At 39.8% G+C, this 23173-nt stretch overlaps 1 protein-coding gene across 3 annotated transcripts; it reads right to left on the bottom strand.

The window, feature by feature from the left end:
- Positions 1 to 381: 381 nt before the first annotated feature.
- LOC114709563 (zinc finger protein 120-like) lies at positions 382 to 21404 on the bottom strand. 3 transcript variants are annotated; one of them, XM_037211790.1, is made up of 5 exons: positions 6241 to 6340; positions 4959 to 5085; positions 4696 to 4756; positions 3462 to 3606; positions 382 to 1869 (listed from the first exon to the last, which is right to left on the bottom strand). In XM_037211790.1, the coding sequence occupies exons 1-5, from the start codon at positions 6253 to 6255 to the stop codon at positions 1855 to 1857; spliced, it is 363 nt and encodes a 120-aa protein (XP_037067685.1). In that variant the 5' UTR covers positions 6256 to 6340; the 3' UTR covers positions 382 to 1854. The 3 variants fall into 3 exon arrangements, with proteins under 3 accessions (XP_037067685.1, XP_028749314.1, XP_028749313.1); XM_028893481.2 differs by lacking the exon at positions 6241 to 6340 and adding an exon at positions 21302 to 21404 and having other exon boundaries at positions 382 to 3606; XM_028893480.2 differs by having other exon boundaries at positions 382 to 3606; positions 6241 to 6333.
- Positions 21405 to 23173: the final 1769 nt, after the last annotated feature.

The following is a 23173-nucleotide window of genomic DNA, read 5'->3' as shown; positions in this document are numbered from 1 at the left end:
TTTAGCAGCAACCAATTTTACCCACTGAGAAAATTATCTGGCATTCATTTGTGATTCTGAGAAAATGTGATAAGCAAGTGTTTAGTCCTCAGAATACACTAACACATTCCAGGGAAGGAGGAAGGGAAGGAAGGAGGAGAGAGGGAGGGAGGGAGGGAGAGAGGGAGGGATAATAGAAAAAGATAATATATCATTTTCATTTGCAAATACAATTTATTATTCAAATTGTCCTGTTTTTATCCATCCTGAGATGGCAATGTTTACAATCTGAAAAGACAATATTTTATTGATGCAATGTTTCAACTAATCTTATTTGTGAATTAGTGAGAAGGCTTGGTGGAAAATGTCTGTGGTGTGCAGGGCTGGTACCTGACCTTGATTATACACACACAAAACACACACACACACGGTGAAAAGTAGACTCCAAAAAGTTGTCTTTAGTCCACATATTTGTCATGGCCTAAACACACACACACACACACACACACACACACACACACACACACACACACACACCACATATTTTGGAAAATATAAATCCCATTGCTGTTATGTTATCTGGCATCTTTAGATATTTCACCTAGAAGGCAGTACTTCAAAATGAAGTGCCAAATTGGCAACTAATAGGGACATGAAGACAAATAATATATCCATATCAAATCAAGCTATGCTGTGAGATATACAGTAAATTGATGATTATCATACTTTATTACATCTCAGCCAGAGAGATAAAAATGCTGCATTAGATACACACATGAGGTATTTACTTTTTCTTATATTCTCTTCTATTAAGCATTTTAACATAACATTGTTAAAATGTGTAGACAAAACAGCAAACATCAGGGGTATATCTTCTATCTTTGGACTTGTGTTCAAGAGGCTGACACATGAGAATCAAGAGTTAAACTGTATCCCTGACTAATTACAGATATCTGAGCCAGGCTAGATAACAAAAAGAACATCTCAAGGGAATTTGTGAATATATGAAACACAAAACTAGGAACAACAACCCAATACCCTTCCACAGACACCCTTAATTGAAAAGTATGACCACATACTGCCTGATACTTAAATATGGACCACTTAGATGATGGGCATCACATTCTATACAATGCAGCAGAAAAATATGTATCAACCAAGTGAAAGTGCAAAAAGATAAACAATAGCCACAGAAGGAATACAAGGACCACAAAATAAACTTTACTAAATGGATTTGCCACACATACAGCAAATTCTATACCTACTCCAAGTATTTCAAAATACAAACCCAACCACAGATGTTGATCTTCACCATTACACTTGCACGAACATGATAAATAATTTACTTCTTTCAGGATTTAAAGAAAAAGAGATGAGACAACATTTTTCCTTGAAACTGAAGACAACTTTGATGTTTAAAGTCTTTACCAAATTGTTTACATGAACAGGATTTTTCTCTTATATGAGTTCTTTTCTATTTTCTAACATCAAGTTGATATTTACAGGGTGAGAGACATGACCAAGCAGTTCAGACAAATTCATCCCCAGGACCAAGGTCAGGTTTTTGACAATTTACTGAAATTCCTGCTACAAGATTACAGGGTCTAATCTTCTTGGGAACCAGCATAAACATATACATACCCACAAAGGCACATTGATATCACAAATTTAAAATGAAAACAAATCATTAAAAAGTTTTTACTCATGAATATTCTTCTCATGTAAGCATTCATTACTGTAACACAGGTGTTGAGGCATCTGAAGGCTTACAGGGTTTTCTTCATCATGAATTGGTTCATGTAACAGAAAGCAAGCATGTAGGCTTGAAGTCAGAGAAATTAATCCTTCTCAGTTGGTGGTATCATTTGGGAAGATTTAGGAAATGCTGTCCTGTTGGAAGAAATATGTCACTGGGGGTGGGTGGGCCTGAGAATTTACATCTGCACACCATTTTCAGATCCCACTCTCTGCTTCATGCTGCAGATTGATGATGTGGGTTCTTAGCTTTCTGCTTTACCTACCACATCTGACAATTGTTGCCATGCCATTTTCATAGTGATCCTGTAATATTCTGCAACCAAGGGCCAAATTAAACTCTTCTGTAAATTGACTTAGACATTATGTTTTATCACAGCAACAGAAAAGGCACTAATACACACCCATAAAGCTTTACACCTGGATAAATTATTTCACATAATTGAAGAGAAGTGTGAAATCTAAAAGGGTTACCTCCTTATATTAATTCATAGGGACATCATAATACTTCAACAGATTGTTGACACATCAGATCTTTCCTCCAGAATAATCTTGAGTAACTAAATATAAGTGTGTTGGCTAAAGATTGTACCAAATCCTTCATAGCCAGATTCCCTTCTGTACTAGTTTTTTTCCAGATTCTCAAAGATTACTGTGATGAGCAAAAGCTTGAACAGACCAATTACACACTAAAAGTTTTACTTGTGTATAAAGACTATCATGAAGTGCAAAGTTTACCACACTGATAACATTTATAAGGTTTCTCTGCAATGTGATTTTTTCTCATGAATTCTAAGATTACTGCTACATGTAAAGGCTTTATCACATTGATGACATTTGTAGGGTTTCTCTCCAGTATGTGTTCTGTTATGTAGTTGCAGATGACTTTGACGTGCAAAGGCTTTACCACATTGATTACATTTATAGGGTTTTTCTCCAGTATGTGTTCTTTTATGTAATCGGAGACTACTGTTAAATGTAAAGGCTTTACCACATTGATTACATTCATAGGGTTTCTCTCCAGTATGGGTTCTTTTATGTAGTCGGAGAGTGCCAAGACATGCAAAGGTTTTACCACATTGATTACATTCATAGGGTCTCTCTCCAGTATGTTTTCCTATATGTACTCGGAGACTACTATGATGTGCAAAAGCTTTACCACACTGATTACATTCATAGGGTTTCTCTCCAGTATGTGTTCCTTTATGCATTCGGAGACCACTGTAACATGCAAAAGCTTCAGCACATTGATCACATTCATAGGGTTTCTCTCCAGTATGTGTTCTTTTATGTATTTGGAGACTACTATTTTGTGAAAAGGCTTTCCCACATTGATCACATTCATAGGGTCTCTCTCCAGTATGTATTCTTTTATGTATTTGGAGACTACTATTTTGTGAAAAGGCTTTCCCACATTGATCACATTCATAAGGTTTCTCTCCAGTATGTGTTCTTTTATGTACTTGAAGATGAGTGGGATCTGCAAAATCTTTGCCACATTGATTACATTTGTAGGGTCTCTCTCCGGTATGTGTTCTTTTATGTTTCTGAAGATTACTCTGACGTACAAAGGCTTTACCACAATGATTACATTTGTAAGGTTTCTCTCCAGTATGTGTTCTTTTATGTACTCGGAGACTACTGAGATGTGCAAAAGTTTTACTACATTGATTACATCCATAGGGTTTCACTCCAGTATATGTTCTTCGGGGACTACTGTGGCGTACCAAGTTTTCACCATATTGAAGACTTTCATAGGGTTGCTTTCCAGCATGAATTCTTTCTTGCCTTTGAAGATGCCTGTGATATGCAAAGTCTTTACTATACTGAGTATACTCAGAGGTTTTCTCTCCAGTATGACTACTTTCATACCTGCAAAGATAATTGGCAAATGTAAAAAGCTTTACCACATTCATTACACTGATGAATCTTTATATCTGTATGAATTAATTTTACAATTTGGTCTAACTGTAAAGAGGAATCAGATCTTAAGGTTTACACTCATGGTGTTCCTATTCATTAAGGGTTGTTTTGCATTTTTGAAAATGCCTGTGATGGAAAGAGCCTTTATTAAATGGCTCACATTTATAGCATCTTTTTTCTAAATAAGATTTTTCAAATATTTAAAGAGAACTGGAGGAACTCTGAGATTTACCTCAATTTTGCATTTGCAAATTTTCCTATACTGTGAGTCATACTACATTTGCAAAGTGAATTTCTCTGGTATGAGTTTGTTGATGTATTCCCAATGAAGTTGTAAAACCAATTAATTGTAAACTTGTATCACATTCTACAAGTCTACTCAAAGTGGGGACTACTACATATCTTCCTATTATTAAGAGAGAGAGAGAGAAGTTGATTCTTTCCATATCCCTATGCTTACATGGCTTATATCCAGAGTGACATATGATATACCTAGTAAAGGAAGAATAACAAATAAAAGGTTTCCACATTGCATTCATACAGACTGACTATCTGTTCTTCACAGACATGTGATATAGGGATTAAAGTTTCTCCACAATAACTTTGATTCTCATAAACTGTCCCTCTCACTAAACTTAGTAGTTATGAGTATATGAGCTATACTAGTTTTACTATGGACTCTTTGCTTATTAAAAGGTTTTGGACAAATACTTATCACCTATTCAACATGCATACCTTTTGTAATATCTGAGTGGTATGAAACTAAATGGATTGGCAGTTATACAGCATAGCTCTCATAGAGCTATGATTCAAATGATGTTATCAGTGAAGGCACTGTTTCCTTTCTTCTTTCTTAGAAGAGTGCCTTGTAAACACATATTAGCTACCTCACATTGAGGATATGTTTTTTAAGGATTTAGTAATCATCAATATAATTTAAGCTGTGCTTATTTATACTGTTGCTTTTCTTTAAAACTTCTAGGACACATTAAAATTTCTCCATAGGAACACTTGTATCACCTTGCACATAAAAATTACCTTCCATGTCTTCTGGAACTTTGACAATGTCCTTCAATAATATGGTCTTCCCAACTGTAGCCTAAAATATAATACCAGAAAATGTATGATATATTATTAGAAATTGTGCAATATTTAAGTTACTGTGTTCAGTGAACCTTAAAACCATGCCTGATTTATCCACCTCATTCTTCTTCTTTCTCAATCAAAATTACATAAGATTATCAATAACCAAGAATAAGTTGTCCCCTTATTTTAAAACATAAAGGAATATTCAGTCTTACCTATAGTAGTGAGGTTCCTGTAGGTCTCTAGCATCACATCTCTGTAAAGATTCTTCTGGGAAGAATCCAGCAAAGCCCACTCTTCCTCAGTGAAGTCAACATGCACATCACCATAGGTCACTGCATTCTAAAATATCCCATACATGTGTACAACAGAAAGTGTGATAGTGACAATATTGTAAATGTACACTTCCTTGACAATATACTTATATAAAATTCTGGTGCTCCCCACATTTATTCCATGATACAGAACTTCTATGTAATCACCAAGTTATTTTAGAAAAAAACTGAATAATGAGGTTCCTCTATCATTTCTGCACTTTGACTAGAATATAGCCTTGGGAGAGAAATGCAAATAAACAGACATAAGGAGAGAAATGAGCAAACAGATCAATGGTATTGAGTACATTTTAGAGAAATTGTATGAAAACTTACTAGTTAGAAAAAAGATGGGTAAGCTGGCTGTTGAGGCTCATGACTTTAATCTCAGCTCTCAGGAGGCAGAGGCATGTAAATGTAATTGAATTGGATGCCAGCCTGGCATATACAGTGAGTTCCAGGACAGCCAGAGTTACATATTAGTAAGACTTCATCTTCCCAATAAAAAAATCAATAAAACAAACAAAAATGTAGAAGAACCCAGAGATATTTACTAAAGTTCCTATGAAGAGTTATGCATTTACTCTGGTTCTGTATTCATCTTCCCAGAAAACTGAAGAGCCTCAGTATAAACTGGAACAATAATATTAAAAGGGAATGCATGTTTAAACAGTTACAAATGGACAAATGAAAACATTAAAAATGTAAATGTTGATCATAAACAACAAAGGCAAGGAGAGTGGGCGCAGCAGTTAAGAGTGGTTACTGGTCTTGAAGATAGGTGAGCTCAATTGACAGTACTTACATGGGGCTCACAACAATCCATTACTCCATGTTTGGGTGTTCTGAGGCCATCTTCTGACTACTCTGGGGACCAGCCATACATGTGGTGCATACCCCAGCATATAGGCACAAGACTCATATTTGTTCAAAATAATTCAAAACAAACACAATACGTAGAAAGAATGTAACACACTTGCAATCCAGTGACTCAGCAGGCTCAGGCAGTATACTGCCATCCTGGGAAACAGAATGATACCCTCTGCCAAATTTCAAAATTCAAGACATGGATGAAGCTCAGCACAACAGCATATGCTTGACATGTATAAAAACCTGCATTCCAGGCCCAGCAGTCACTAATATAAAAACAAAATGAAACAAAACCCTAGGCATACTGGCCCACCTTTAATCCTAGCATGTAGGATCTAGAACCAATGGGACCTCTGAGTTGAGGCCAGGCATCTTGGTCTACAGAGCTATTTTCAGGACAGCCAGGGCTACACAGAGAAACCTTGTCCACAAAAACAAAAACAATAAAATTAAAAAAAAAAACAACAAAAAAACATCAGGTTAGCAAAATGGCTTGGCGTTGAATATAAATTGCTTCAGGTGTATCTTATGTGATTTAGTGATACCATCTATAATGGTGGTGAAATCATGACAGCAGGACACAAAGAAGAGGAAATTGGTTAAGGCTACAGACACTCAAATCCCATCCTCAATGAGGAATTTCATCCAGAAAGGCTCCTCCTATTAAAGGCTCCACAAGCACCCCAAAGAAAGTCACCAAGGAGAGACAAATGTTCAAATACTTTATCCTATCTGGTACCTTTTTCATTCAATCAACTAGATTCTGACCTAGGTCACTATAGGCTTACGGTCATCCCATGATGAACATGCATTTAGTCTAACTTCAATATCCATAGTCTTCAACAGCTCTTACACTGTTCAAATGTCCAAAGTCTCTTCTGACACTCAAGATGATTGCCTGACTGTGAAGTCTTGTGAAACCAGAAAAACATGTTATATCTTTCCAATGTACAATGGCACAGAATACTCATTCCCATTCCAAAAGGGGGATAGGGGACACAGTGAGAGAAGATTGGACCAAGGCAACAGTGAAACCAGCAGGGCAAACGCCAAATCCAGTAGCTCTGTCTGAGACACATGGGGCTTCAGTTTCAAAGGGCTTTGAAGTCACATTTTCCCTGCAACTTCTCATCCATCTCTCTCCTTGGTTACTTCCACTCCCTATGTGCAGCTCTGCATGGCAGATATCTCACACCTTAGGTATCTCAACATCTTGTGGTTTGAAAAGGCAACCCAGGCTTCATCCTCACAGCTTCATGAAATGAACTGTCACAGTCTCCTCACTGGGGCTCTGACTCTGCAAAACATAGATTCCTGCATCAGGGCTGAACTGAAACCACAGACTTAGAATCCATGACCTGAATTTTTGATTTTTTTCCCCCCAGAACCAGCACAAGTTTGGATTGGGATGGACCCTGCTGAGCTTGGACCACAGTTTGCATCAGGTTTTATGTGAAACTTCTTTCTGGGGCTAGGAATCACTTTGCCTATTCCTTCCATTAATTGAAGGCCTAGCAGGATGGAATCTTACTCTTAGGACACCTTGCTAAGCTTGCACTGTAGAGAAGGGTCTTGAGTTCTTTATTATCCTAAGTGAAGCAACCCAGAACCACATAGACAAACATAAGTGTACTCACTTACAAGTGGATATAAGCTGTTAAATAAAGAATAATCGTAGTACAATCCACAGACCCAGAAAGGCTAATTAACAAGGATGGCTGTGGGGGTACCTAGGAAGAGAAGATAGATTTTTGTGGGTAGACTGAGGGTAGGAACACAGGAAGGGTCAGGTAAGGAACAGACAGAGGGAGAGAATACAGGGAGAGATGAGTTGAATAGGGAAGGTTTTAGAGGGTGATGTGAAAACCTAGTGAAGTGGAAACTTCCTGGAAGCTATGAGGGTGACCCTAGTGAGGATTCTAAGTAATCAAGAATACAGAGCCTGAACTTGAAATTGCCATCTTCTGTAACCACGTAAATCTCTCAGTGGTGGGACTAGGACACCAATCCAGCCACAAACTACTTGACTCACACTTGTCCTGTCTGCAAGATATGCTGGAGCAATGGTGGCTCACAGTTTGTGTAGTGGCCAACCAATGACTGGTTTAACTTAAGGCCCAAGCCAAAAAGGGAGCCAGTGTCCAACACTGCCTAGGTGAACAGGAACCAGAAGTTGGATGGCTCAGAGGACTAGGGTAGAACCATAAGCAACTGACCAAAAGGAAAAAGTCAATGAAATGATGCCTAATTATATTCTGCTATAATCATATACCAGTACCTAGCCCAATTGTCATCAGAGGTGCTTCCTCCTGCAGCTGATGGGAGTAGATGCAGAGAACGTCAACTAAACATTAATTAGAGCTCTGGGAACCATGCAGAAGAAGTGGGGATGGAGAGGGGTCAAGGACACAAGGAGAACACAGCCCACAGAATCAACTAAGCAGGTATCACAGTGACTCACACAGACTGAAACAGCAATCATGGAGCCTGCATGGGTCTGTGCCAAGTCCTCTGCCTACACGCTGTGGTTGTTCACCTTGGTGTGTTTGTGGAACTCCTAACAGTAGGAGTGGGGGTGTGTCTGACTCATTTGCCTGCTCTTGGACCCTTTTGCTCTTACTGGGTTGCCTAATCCAGCCTTCATGAGTGTTTGTGCCTAGTCTTATTGCATCTTGTTATGATATGTTCAGTTCATATCCCTGGGAGGCCTGCTCTTTTTTGAAGAGAATGAGAGGAGCAGTATAACTTGGGGAGTTAGAAGGAGGGGTGACTGGGAGGAGTGAAGGTAGGGGAGGCTGTAGTCGGGATGTATTATATGAGAGAATAAATGAAAAAAGAAAAACAACAAAAAAGAAGTGAAAAAGCAATTATTCAAATTTCAATGATCATCATAGTCTGTAACTGCCCAACATGTTCAAATGTCCCAAGTATCTTCTGATACTCAAGACAATCTTTTGACTGTGACATCTTGTAAAATCAAGAAACAAATTAAATCTTTGCAACATACAATGACACAGCATACGTTCCCATTCAGAAAGAGAGGAATGTGGCTGTGTCCCAGCCTCCAACTCATACAGACATCCCATGCTCAAGTGCAGACCACACAAGCTAGAAGAACAGGGAGATAAACCCAGGTAAAGAGTCCCTGCTGGACTAGAGTCCACACCAGCCATCAGAAATCCAGGTAGGCTGCCCACCCATGAACCTCCTTCACTATTAAAGTCCACTATCCCCAATCCCACTTCACTCCTTGTTGCTGTGTCCTAGCTCCCAACTAGGATGGAAATGGTCTGCTCCAACAAAGAACACACCAGCTGCTAGAAGTCCACGTAGCCCACCTGCCCACAGACCTCCCCCAATCTCACAGTGCCCCTCCACTTACACTCCCCTCTTTGCCTCTTCTCAGACCACACTTGGACCAAGATTCCCTCCTGGAACAGAGGCCATACCTGCTACCAGATTGCCAGTCCCCAATGTGGGTGGGGAGGAAACCTCAGTACAATAATAGCTCATATAGACCAGAAGACCAGAAAGCAAATACAGACCTAGGTACAAAACACCCATCCAACAAAAACAAACTCAGTCACCTAGATCCATAATTACCCCAAACCTACATACCTAGATACCAGCTTAAGAACACAATCAACAACAGCCAGGGCAATATGTCACCACCAGAGCTCAGTTATTCTACTACAGAAAGCTCTGAATATTCCAACAAAGATGAAGAACAATAAAAGACCTTAAAACAAACTTATAGATGATAGAGGTCCTTAGAAGTGACTAAATCCCTTAAAGAAAGCAAGGAGCTCTACGGCCTAGGCCCTGGGACACAACCAGTCCCTGGGAACACCCACCCATTTCTGCCCCAGTTTCCGGCCAGCAGGAAAGACTTCTGTGGGCAGGCTTCCCACCAAACCCCCCATTGAACTCAGCAATTCATAAGACCCAAGCCTTACCCCAATACCCATTCCTCTGCAAAACCTGTGGCTTCCTAAGACACAGAATCTGCCAGCTCTGACTGGACCAAGAGCCCTGATAAGACCAAGAGTGGCTCCATAAGCCACGGAATCAGCTAGCTTGGATTGGACAAAGAGCAGCTCCCTGAGATACTGAATCTGCCAGTTCCATTAGATCAAGAGCTAAGATTGGAATGAGAGGGGCTCCCTGAGACCCAGACACAGAAGCACAAATTGGACCAATAGCAGCTTGCTCAGACAAAGGCACCTCTTGCACTTCTTGGAAGAAGAGATAAGTAGATGCCAATGCAAAAATACATACAACAATATAAAGAGAAGGTTCTGGCATCACCAGAACCTAGCCCTTCTACAACAGCAAGACCTGAACTTCACAATGTAGAAGAGCAGAAGAAAGCAACCTTAAAAATAACTTCATGAAGATGCTAGAGGCCTTTAAAGAGGAAATGAAAAATTGCCTTAAATAAATTGAGGACAAGACAAACAAAAAATTGGAAGAAATCAATAAATCCTTTAAAGAAAGCTAAGAAAACCATGAAAAAACAATTAAACAAGTAAAGAAAACAGTTCAAGACCTGAAAAGTGAAATAGAAACAATGAAGACACAGAGGGAATGGTGGAAATAGAAAATCTGAGTAAATGAACAGGAACTCCAGATGCAAGTATAACCAACAGAATACAAGAGATGGAAGAGAGAATCTCTGGTATAGAGGATACAATAGAGAAATAGATTCATCAGTCAAAGAAAACACCAAAGCCAAAAAAGTCATAACAAAAAACATCCAGGAAATCTAGGACACCATGAAAATGCCAAACCTAAGAATAATAGGGATAGAAGAGAAGAATACCAACTCAAAGGCACAGAAAATATATTCAACAAAATCATGGGAGAAAACCTCCCCAACTTAAAGAAGCAAAGACCTATTAAGATATAAGAAGCTTGTAGAACACCAAATAGACTAGACCCCCCCAAAAAGTCCCCTCCTCACATAATAGTTAAAGCACTAAATATACAGAATGAAGAAAGAATATTAAGAGCATCAAAGGAAAAAGGCCAAGTGACTTATAAAGGCAGACCATCAAAATAACACCTAACTTCTCAATGGGGACTTAGAAAGCCAGAAGGTCCTGGACAGATGTAATGCAGACACTAAGAGACAATGGATGTAAGCCTAGACTAATATAACCAGAAAAATTTTCAATCACCATAGACAGAGTGAACAAGATATTCCAGGACAAAACCAGATTTAAAGAACACCTATCCACAAATCCAGCCCTACACAAAGCACTAGAAGGAAAATTCCAACCTAAGGAAGTCAGATATACCCACAAAAACACAGACAATAGATAACCCCACAGCAGTAAATCCCAAAGAAGGGAAACACACACATACTACCACCAAAAGATAACAGGAATTAACAATCACCAATCATTAATATCCCTTAATACCAATGAACTTAATTCACCTATAAAAAGACACAGGCTAACAGAATGGATACAAAATCAGGATTCATCCTTCTGCTGCATACAAGAAACACACCTCATCTTCAAAGACAGTACCTCAGAGTAAAAGGCTGGGGAAATACTTTCCAATGAAAAGGACTTAAGAAGCAAACTGGTGTAGCTATCCTAATATCTAACAAAAATAGACTTCAAACTAAAATCAATTAAAAGAGATCAGGAAGGACATTGCATACTCATCACAGGAAAGATCCACCAAGATGAAGTTTCAGTTCTGAACATTTATGCCCCAAATACAAGGGCACACACATTTGTAAAAGAAACATTACTAAAGCTTAAATCACACATCAATTAAATCCCCATACACTAGTAGTGGGAGACTTCAACACCCCACTCTCACCACTGGACAGATCTACCAGACTGAAACTTAACAGAGAAATCAGGGAACCAACAGATGTTATGACTCAAATGGACTTAATAGACATCTACAGAACATTCCACCCTAATAAAAAAGAATATACCTTCTTCTCAGCACCCCATGGAACCTTCTCTAAAATCAATCACATGCTTGGCAACAAAGCAAATCTCAACAGATACAAAACAATTGGAATAATCTCCTGTATCTTATCAGATCACTATGGCTTAAAGTTAGATTTCAACAAAAACAACAACAAAAATTACAGAAAGCCTACAATATCATGGAAACTGAATAATGATCAACTGAATCACCAATGGGTCAAAGAAGAAATAAGAAAGAAAGACTTCCTAGAATACAATGAAAATGAATGCACTACATACCCAAACTTATGGGACACTCTGAAGGCAGTGCTAACAGGAAAATTCATAGCACTAAATGCCCACATAAAGAAGTTGGGGAAATCTCATACTGGCGACTTAACAGCAAACTTAAATTCTGTAGAACAAAAAGAAGAAAAGTCACCAAGGAGGAATAGATACAAGGAAATAATCAAATTGAGAGCTGAAATCAATAAAATAGAAACAAAGAGAACAATACAAAGAATCAATGAAACAAAGTGAGAAAATCAACAAGATAGACAAGCCCTATCCAAACCAACCAAAAGGCAGAGAGAATGTATCTAAATTAACAAAATCAGAAATGAAAAGGGAGATGTAACAACAGACAACAAGGAAATCCAGAGAATCATCAAGCCATACTTCAAAAACCTGTACTCCACAAAACTGGAAAATCTAAAAGAAATGGACAGTTTTCTAGATAGGTACCACACACAGTTAAATCAAGACCAGATAAACAATTTAAATAGACCAATAACCCCTAAGGAAATAGAAACAGTCATTAAAAGTCTCCCAATCAAAAAAAGCCCAGGAACAGATGGTTTCAATGCAGGATTCTACCAGATCTTCAAAGAAGAGTTAATACCAATACTCTTCAAATTGTTCTGCACAATAGAAATGGAAGGAACATTACCAAACTTTTTATGAGGCTACAGTTACTCTATTTCCAAACCACCAAGATGCAACAAAGAAAGAGAATAGACCAAACTCCCTCATGAACATTGATGCAAAAATACTCAAAGCCGGGCGGTGGTGGCACATGCCATTAATCCCAGCACTCGGGAGGCAGAGGCAGGCGGATCTCTGTGAGTTCAAGGCCAGCCTGGGCTATCAAGTGAGCTCCAGGAAAGGTGCAAAGCTATGCAGAGAAACCCTGTCTCGAAAAACCAAAAAACAAAAAAAAAAACAAAAAAAAAAAACTCAATAAAATATTGGCAAACAGACTCCAAGAACACATCAAAAAATTATCCACTATGATCAAGTTGGCTTCATCCCAGAGATGCAGGGATGGTTCAACGTAGAAAAATCTGTCAATGTAATACACCATATAAATAAAATTATAGAAAAAACCACATGATCATCTCATTAGATGCTGAAAAAGCCTTTGATAAAATCCAACACCCCTTCATGATAAAGGTCTTGGAGAGATCAGGAATACAAAGAACATACCTAAACATAATAATTTACACGCAATTTACAGCAAGCCAATAGCCAACATCAAATTAAATGGAGAGAAATGCAAAGTGATTCCATTAAAATAAGGAACAAGGTTGTCTGCTCTCCCCATATTTATTCAAGCTAGTACTTGAAGTTCTAGCTAGAGCAATAAGACAACAAATGGAGATCAAGGGGATACAAATTGAAAAGGAAGAAGTCAAACTTTCATTATTTGCAGTTGATATGATAGTCTACATAAGTGACCCCAAAAATTCTACTAGGGAACTCCTAAAGCTGAGAAACACCTTCAGTAATGTGGCAGGACACAAGATTAACTAAAAAAAATTAGTAGCCCTCCTATATACAAATGACAAATGGGCTGAGAAAGAAATCAGAGAAACATCACCCTTTACAATAGCCACAAATAATATAAAATACCTTGAGGTAACTCTAACTAAGCAAGTGAAAGACCTGTATGACAAGAACTTGAAGTCTCTGAAGAAAGAAATTGAAGAAGATAGCAGAAAATGGAAAGATCTCCCATGGTCATGGATAGTAAAATTGTCAATCTTACTAAAAACAATCTACAGATTCAATGCAATCCCCATCAAAATCCCAACACAATTCTTCACAGACCTGGAAAGAACCATAGTCAACTTCATATGGAAAAACAAAAAACCCAGGATAGCTAAAAGAATCCTGCCCCACCTGTAGGGTTACAATGGGTACTTGACCATCCTAAGGTGGGAATGTAGGGACAGGAGATACAAAGGAAATACACCAAGTCTAGATTCTGATCAAGGTGCAACTTTATTTTTCTCCAGGAGGGTTGATATAGTTCCTGCAGGGTGGGGGGAGCAAGAAGCTGTCATCTGCATAAGGTGGGGCAAGCTAACAGGATGTTTGTATAGGATGTTTACAGGGTGAAAGGGTTAAGGGCTCTGACTCAAGTCCTGTTGCTAGGCAACCTGACTGTAAAATAATCTAGTTCCCTGTCTTATGGGGGTCTGTATTTTTCCACTAACTAGAGATTCTATCCTTGTCCCTAATAGAATCCTGTACAATAAAGCAACCTCTGGAGGCATCATGATCCCTTACTTCAAGCTCTATTATAGAGCTACACTAATAAAAACAGCTTGGTATTGACATAAAAACTGACACATGGACCAATGGAATCAAATTGAAGACCCTGACATCAAGCCACACACCTATGAACACCTGATTTTTGACAAAGAAGCCAAAACTGTACAATGGAAAAATGAAAGCATCTTCAACAAATGGTGCTGGCATAACTGGACGTCAACATGTAGAAGATTGCAAATAGATCCATATCTATCACCATGCACAAAACTCAAGCCCAAGTGGATCAAAGACCTCAACATAGATCCAGTTACTCTGAACCTGATAGAAGAGAAAGTTGGAAGTAGTTTTGAATGCATTGACACAGGAGATCACTTCCTAAATATAATACCAGTAGCTCAGACACTGAGAGCAACAATTAACAAATGGGATCTCGGGAAACTGAGATGCCTCTGTAATACAAAAGACACAGTAAATAAGACAAACAGCAGCCTACAGAATGGGAAAAGATCTTCACCAACCCACATCTGACAGAGGGCTGATCTCCAAAATATATAAAGAACTCAAGAAACTAGACATCAGAATAACGAACAATCCAATTAAAAAATGGACTACAGCGCTAAAAAGAGAAAACCCAACAGAAGAATCTCAAATGGCTGAAAGACATTTAAGGAATTGCTCAACATCCTTAGGGAAATGCAAATCGAAATGACTCAGATACCATCTTACACCTGTCAGAATGGCTAAGATCAAAAACACTGAAGACAGCTTATGTTGGAGAGGATGCGGAGCAAGGGAAACAATCCTCTACTGTTGGTGGGAGTAAAAACTTACACAGTCTCTTTGGAAATCAGTATGGCAGTTTCTCAGAATATTGAGAATCAGTCTTCCTCAAGACCCAGCTATACCACTCTAGGAATGCTTAATCATACCATAAGGACATATGCTCAACTATGTTCATAGCAGCATTATTTGTAATAGCCAAAACCTGGAAACAACCTAGATGCCCCTCAACTGAAGAATGGATAAAGAAAATGTAGTACATATACACAATGGAATACTACTCAGCAGAGAAAAACAATGACATCATTAGGTCTGCAGGCAAATGGATGAATTAAAGCAACATTTATAGCTCAATCTCCTCCTAATTCTCAGGGATCATTAAGAAAGATACAGCAGGAAGAGCATAAAAGGCAGAGGTGAACTCTGTTCCCCCAGATCCAATTCCCTGTGGCTCATACCTAGTTCTGCAACAGATCACCAGCTGAAGCCAGCCTTTCCCCTGTGCACATTTCCTGTGGATCCCACATCTTTGCCATTCTTGCCAAAAGAGGGTCTATACACATTGGTCGGAGCAGAGATGGATGGCTCTGGAGACTCACCAGACATCTTGATACTTTATATTCATCACTTGGTTTGTCGCAATATTAATATACAAAAAGCTGAGAAACAACACTGGAAGCTAATTATGAAGCTTACTGGACTCTTAGTTGCTCTTTTCATTAATAAAAAAAGAACTATCTAGCCCTTGGTCATGAACTGCATACTCTTAATTGACACTGATCAGGTAAGGATGATGTTCTACTATGATTGGCTTAGCTCAGAGTCCTACAGCTACAACTCTGGTATGCCCCCCTTAACAACTTTGTTTGAAAGTGATTGCATCTCCTCTTATTTCTGAATGTATTTTCAACTTCATACATACCAAATCTGGAGAAAATATAAATTTGGAAAAATACATATATTCCAAAAAATCACAGCAATATACTGTTATCTGTATTATTTTGACCATTTTGCTTTGTTTTAGTGCCTAAATTTTGTTTTCCTGCATTTATTTGTCTATTAGGATATTTACTGTATGCTTTCTCTTTTTATTATTTTTTTATTTTTTGGTTTTTCAAGATAGGGTTTCTCTGTGTAGCTTTGCATCTTTCCTGGAATTCACTCTGTAGCCCAGGCTGGCCTCAAACACACAGAGATCCACCTGTCTCTGTCTCCTGAGTGCTGGGATTAAAGGTGTGAGCCACCACTGCCTCGCTTGCTTTCTCTTTTTAATGTTGTGCCCTGAATTTGCAAATTGCTGTGAAATTGCTAATAATTCTTATATGTGGCCCTCATAAGCAATGTGTATACTTCAAGGGGATGTGATATAATGAGCATAGTTTTTTTTTTTAAAGCCTCTTCGATATAAAAAATTAGCTTAGTCAGGAACCCAACTACACCCAAGTCTATACCTAATAACCAGAAATCAGTGATAACTCATTCCAGATAATCAGACAAAGTCTACAACCTCATGACACCCACTGGACAGTCTATAAGTAGATACCAAGAGCAATGCACATTTAGAGAGACATCACTTTGTTTAGCCCTGTGGCCAGAGCATCTTCCCCAGGATCCTGATCTTCTGTTAAAGACTGGATCTCACCTTCAGCTGAGATACAGGTGAGCAATCTTAGAGAAATAGGTTTAGGGACCATAGTTAGGAAATTAGCGAGTGTGAACCTTGTGTGATGACCACCAGCATAATAAAATATAACTTTTGCTATACTAACTATGCATATCTACCTTCCTACTCATGAACGTTAGAATGCTCAATGGGATTATGAAAAAATAGTAGAGATTGACACAATGTGACTTCTATATTTACTACAAAGCTACAATAATAAAAAATGTGTACAATATTTGTGAAAGAATAAAGGGGATGGAGAGAATAAACCAAGATCAAAAGTAGGAAAATACAATCAACTTTTCATGAAAAGACCAAAGGAAAGTCAGCCAGGATAACTATGATCTTGACCAATGTTACCCAGCTACCTATGATTCTACATGTATATAAATTAAAGAAGCATGGACTTCACAACTCATACAAAATTAACTCAAAGTGACTCAGACTTTTATGTTTCTTACTCTCCAGCTACTGATATTTCTTCCAGAGAGGCTCCATGCTCTAGAGCCCTTTCTGCAAATGTAGGTGATCTCCTCTAGAGCTCTAGGGCTCTACAGCCCTTTTTGTTCACTGTCATTTTAGGCAAACTCAGCCCTACTGACGCCCAATCACAAAACAATGTAGAAGAATAATTTAATGTTTGCTTCCTGCCACATGAATTATGACACAAGATGTGGAATCTTCTCTATCTGCCCAACACCATGCAAAATTGAGATACCTCTGGAGGTATTCCAGAAACTTGTTTGTCCCCTAAAACTGAACTTGGCTGAATTCCACCATGGTGGCTGGTAGTAGCAGAAAGTTAAAAGCATTCTAATTATGTATTGCTGAAGGATGACCTTCATTACTTCTTTCCACCATTTTCTAAACCATCTGTAACAATTATAAGAAACCTGAAAGTGGAATGTAATGTTCAGAACTTTTAGAAACCAGGCCTTCATTTTTCCAATCTGTCTTTCCACTGCACACCAAAAGCAATTTCTTTTGTGTGCACACTGGATAGTGATATTACAAGCATCATACCCTCTCATACCCAGGGCTGCAGAGCCTCCCCCTCCACAGAGAATTCACACTTAGGGGGGCTCAGAGGACAAGGGCCACTGCCCAGGTCACCACAGGGACCAATGGAACTTCATTCTGGTTCTTGGTATAGCCTAGTCCCAGCAGCTCAGATCCTGATAGCTCATCCAACCTGCTCTTCCTGGTCTGGGGACAGTTGCTCCCACACTCACTATGGCATGGCTTATGGTCTTCCTTACAACTCCCTACAAGAGAACCAGAGGAGAAACCTGAAAAGAACCTGTAAGCTACCTCCAACTGGTACTCCTGACTACTAAGCCTTCCAGAGTCCTTCATTAGCTAAGACCACCCAGCTGGGCCTTGGAACACTAGAGGTTACCCTATTAGATGAGCAGAGTTCAAATGGCTCAGACAGCACAGGCCTTCCCAGCTCTGCCCTTCCACCCTGGGGTCAGACACTGCCCTCATCTGGGAAATTCGTAGTTTAGTAGAATCTTCCATTCTCCCAGAGGACTTCCTGCTCCTCTTCCAAGGCACAAGGCCCTTTCTGTGCACATTCCATTACACACTCAATGTCCTGTGCAGCCAACCCTCTGCTTCACAGCTCAGAGGTTCTGCAGACAAACACGGGTTACATGCAAACAGTAACTGTTGTTAAAGCAAAAAGAGGCCATGGGTTAGAAAAGAGTGAAGGGTCAATGGGAGGGCTTGGAGGCAGGAAAGCGAAATTGGAAATGAAGTAACTATAATCACACAAAATCATGTTCAAAAGTTGAAAGAGGCTTTAAGGCCATGTGCTCCGGCGATTTCTACTAGAGCACCCCAGTTACGACTCATGCCATGTTTGTCAGGCTGTCCATCTTCAGCCTGGAAAACACAGTCCTGTTAGGCAGGGCCACACCATTTTATCCAGTTCTGCCACTTTGGTGGAACTGGTGGAACTGAAGTAATTTGGTTTCATGACAGTTCAGTTCGTTATCCAGATTCTTGATTGCCTGGCGTGTGGATGGAAGAAATGGCCAGTCAGGTCACTGATCAATCATCTATAATTGATCACCTCACTGCTCGTTGCTAATGTCAACTACTGTCAAAGCAGGAAAGCTTTTACCCTCCTTCTTCCCCTTCCCTATCTATGCTTTGAAGATGCCTACTTTACTGGTCAGTGAATGTAATTCTTACACAGGTCTCACGTCATTTTCAAATCTGCAATATAATCTAGAGAAGCTGGAAGACACTCACCCCCTGGTCTATTTTTCCTTTTCACAAACCAATCAAGGCCCAGCCTGGAAGGAGTGGCTAGACTGTCTTTCCAGCACTGGGCACGAGGCAGGAATAAATGTTCAAAGTAATTCTGAATTACAGAGTGTGAGGCAAGCTTGAGAAACAGGAGACACTGATCTAAACCAGTGGTTCTCAACCTTCCTAATGTTCTGGTCCTTTAATATATTTTCTCATGGTGTAGAACCCCCTCTATAAAATTATTTTCAATGCTACCTTATAACTATAATTTTGCTACTGTTATGAATTGTAATATAAATATCTGTGCTTTCCAATGGTCTTAGGCCACTCTTCTCCTATGATAGGGTCATTTGATCCCTCAAAGGAAGCTCTGACCTCCCCAAGATTAGAACCACTGCCCTAAACTGATATAAATAAATAAATAAATAACACTTAAGAAAAAATGGAATGGAATTCTTAATGACTAAGAACATTGGGAAATAGAAACAAATAGAGATTATAGCAGTAATGCATTTAAAGGAAATGAAATTTAACTAATAATTAATAACCTTCTAAAATGATAAAGATAACTGGAAGGATACTTAGGTATAATGACTTTGAAACAGAGTAGGCACTTCACTGGTAGAGAGAATGCAATTAATAAGACACTGTATGACTTTGTCCATGTAAAATGATAGCTGCTGAGTGCTGTAAGCTGACACAGATCGACAGCCAATGGCCTGTGTCTCAAACCTCTGAGCTGACTCAACTGTGTTAACTAGAACTGCACATATCTGCACAGGAGAGTTCCCTAACTCTGAATACTGAATACTCAGCAATTCAAGCCACCCTCCCTAAATTGTACACCCACCAATTCTGTCTTCATTGACATGGAAGGAATTAATACATGCTGGGAAATGTCTGACACACACACACACACACACACACACACACACACACACACACACGTCACTCACAGTGCCCTATCAGGCCCTTCTTTATGATGGAGACCCCTGCAGCTCACTGCCTTAAACTTCAGTCTGTGATTTAGCTGTTGTCTAGTCTGTTTGCCCCTGCAGTGTGCACAGTACACTGTCCCTCCTCTTCTGGTCTGAAGGGAGAAGCCATGCGCTACACATAAATCCTTTCCCTCTTTTGCAATGGACAGTCCACTATGTGACTCAAACTGGTAATTTTAGAACTCTGTGGTGCTACAGACCTGTAATCCAAGGATTTAGGGTGGTTAGTCAGGAGGACAGCAAGGGCAATGCCCTGTGGGGCTACAGACAGGGTTCAAGTTAACCTCAATCAATACTGGAGACCTTGAATGAAAACCACTTTTCAAAAAGGTTGGAGAGCCGGACAATGGTGGCTCACGCCTTTAATTCAAGCACTTGGGAGGCAGAGGTAGGTGGAACTCAGTGGTTGTAAATCAGGGTTGTCTCCTTTATTATGGGAATGTAGTTTACTGGCTGCTTAATCCGGGTGAACAAACATTTACATTTTACCATGCTAATCTCTAACAGGTATGGTTAGCATTCTACTTTTCTTTGGGATATTGCCTAAATTCTACTTTGGGTGACTTAACGTCCTATGATCTGGCTATTGTCTCTATTCTCTAAGAATTGAGAAATCCTTATGTCATCAATTCTATTACCATCAATTCTGCTCTTACACATCAGTTTAGCAGTGGAGTGTTACTGTACTAAGGAGATACAGTTTACAAGCTCCACAAAATTAATTCTAGATGGATCCTACACACAAATGTTAAATGTCAGGCGTGCAGAACTTCTGGAAAATATTAGCGAGACCAGGGCTCCGAGAGTTTGGCAAATCTGCCTTCCATAGACAATACAGGCACTACAGGCGCCAGCATTGTAGTGACCTCAACAAGAAGACTATTTCTAAGCACCAATGCCCTGCACAGATGCAGCCCGTGGCGTGAAGGTATTCAGATGCTGCCGCCCAGCCCAGGGAGTTGCAAGGATCAGGCAGGACCACAGAGGGACCACACAGGGCACATTGGGCCAGGCAGAAATAAAACGAATTCTGTTCTGGCCGCTGGCTTCTACAAAGCCGGGAGAAGACCCACCACACCAGCTGCGGCGGACAGCGAGCAGCTCCTCCCAATCTGGGGACAGCAGCCCCACGCTCACTATAGCCGGCCACTCCTCCCCATCTGAGGACAGGGGCCACTCACTCACCATGGCAAGGCTGCTTAGATCGCCAGCGCTCTCCCCATAAAAGAGTACACAGCGCAACACGAAGGCAAACTTCCGACTCTCTCAGCAGAGAAGCTCAGCCCGAAGCCTGGCAACCGGAAGAACCCTCCCATGTTACTGGCGGGTCTGCTGGAGGCTCTGATAGGCTAGTGAGGCCTGAGTGGCAGGACTGAATGAGCCGAAGGGACTTAGCACAGTGATTCCCAACCCTGGCTTTCACCATAAGCACAGATTGGCTGGAGATTTGCACCAAACTGAACAGCAAGTCTCTTGTTAATATATACCAATAGGTACAGTTTTAAAAGGAAGTACGCAAATTCAGAAAAAGGCTAATCAGACAATGTCACACAAGAGGAACACAGGGTATCTCATAAATATTATAAACAAAGTCCACAGTGGCATTGGGACTGATAAACACAGCGGCATGTGTGGAAAGAATTGGGGTCTCAGGACCTGAGGCAGCCCCTTCCCATAGGCTCTGGCCCCAGGCATTTACCAGCTCTTCCAAGTATATTCTAGGCTTTAGAGAAGGGGCTCTATTTATTTCTCTATACACCAGGGCCTTACAGAAAGCTCCCAAGGCCTAGGCAGGTTGCCAAACTTGGAGAGGTCTAGTTTCTCAAGTGTCTTCTAGAAGTTCTGTGCTCCCAGTTTGACATTTAGGTGTAAGATCCAGTTGGAGTTAATGTTATGAAGGTTACAAATGGCATCTCACGTACTGGGTAGCACTCCACTACTAAGCTATGATGTGGATGAGTAGAGATGGTGATATAAAGAATTTGCCAATACTTGGGAGACAGTAAGTCAAACAAAGAATTTAGCTAAGGGAAGGCTGCCTCTAAAATACCCCAAAGATAAGTAGTATGTTAACCAGGTTTGTTAGAGATAGGCTATTAGCATGTAAATGTTTGTTCACATTTTATGTATATTGTTATTGGTCACACGTCTATAGTAAAAACAGCTAATGGAATGCTTATGATGGAGAGGATAGAGAGACCCTCTGTGTAAAGATCTCACTATAGTAAGCTGGAGCATCATAGTTTTAAGAGGGATTTCTTAGTTCTGTTGTACTGGATGCTGTAACATCAATTTGATGATGTTTTATGCATTTGCTGTTTCTTTATATTGCTTACATATACCCATTAAAAACCAAAAGCATAAAGCCGGGCGTTGGTGGAGCACGCCTTTAATCCCAGCACTCGGGAGGCAGAGCCAGGTGGATCTCTGTGAGTTCGAGGCCAGCCTGGGCTACCAAGTGAGCTCCAGGAAAGGCGCAAAGCTACACAGAGAAACCCTGTCTCGAAAAACCAAAAAAAAAAAAACCAAAAGCATAGTAGTGATGCCATGTATTCTATGAATACTGTCTTGTGTTTTCTCTAAGGTTTAGTTTAACAGATTGTACCTAGGAAATATTAATTTATTATATTATCTTATACACAGCTTCTATTCAGCTGTTTTTAGTTAGTTGTTGTTGCTCAGTGCTATTTTAAGACAAACAATTGGCACCTTCCTATGATCAGCTGTGCCTGCTTACAAAGGATGACCACCACCAGGTTTGCCGACTGTTGGTATTCCGTCATAGAGGGAGGGATCCCCTCTTTCTGAGTATACAGACTTTTTTTCAGGCAACTGTATGCAATTCGACCACAATGACATGTGATCTTGTGGTTATGGAGAGTAGCTAGAGCACATAGCCTGGGAAAGACTTGGGAGGAGGTGGATTCTGCATATGCACCTACGAAAAAAATCTTAAAAGTGGTAATATACCTTGAGTGCTATAAGGCTTAATCTCCTATGTACATTGAGAAACATAATGCTAGAGTATATTGGGTATTGGAAGAGTAGGGAGAAGGT

Source organism: Peromyscus leucopus, chromosome 17 (genome assembly GCF_004664715.2).
Source record: "Peromyscus leucopus breed LL Stock chromosome 17, UCI_PerLeu_2.1, whole genome shotgun sequence".
Taxonomy (NCBI): domain Eukaryota; kingdom Metazoa; phylum Chordata; class Mammalia; order Rodentia; family Cricetidae; genus Peromyscus; species Peromyscus leucopus.
This window is presented reverse-complemented; position numbering and strand designations above follow the sequence as displayed.

Excerpts from the sequence above, each read along its gene's own strand:
- LOC114709563 (XM_028893480.2), bottom strand. Across the intron at positions 4,757-4,958 it reads CAGGAACCTCACTACTATAG|GCTACAGTTGGGAAGACCAT; the intron begins GTAAGACTGAAT and ends ATTATATTTTAG. Across the intron at positions 3,607-4,695 it reads AGTTCCAGAAGACATGGAAG|GTATGAAAGTAGTCATACTG; the intron begins GTAATTTTTATG and ends TTATCTTTGCAG.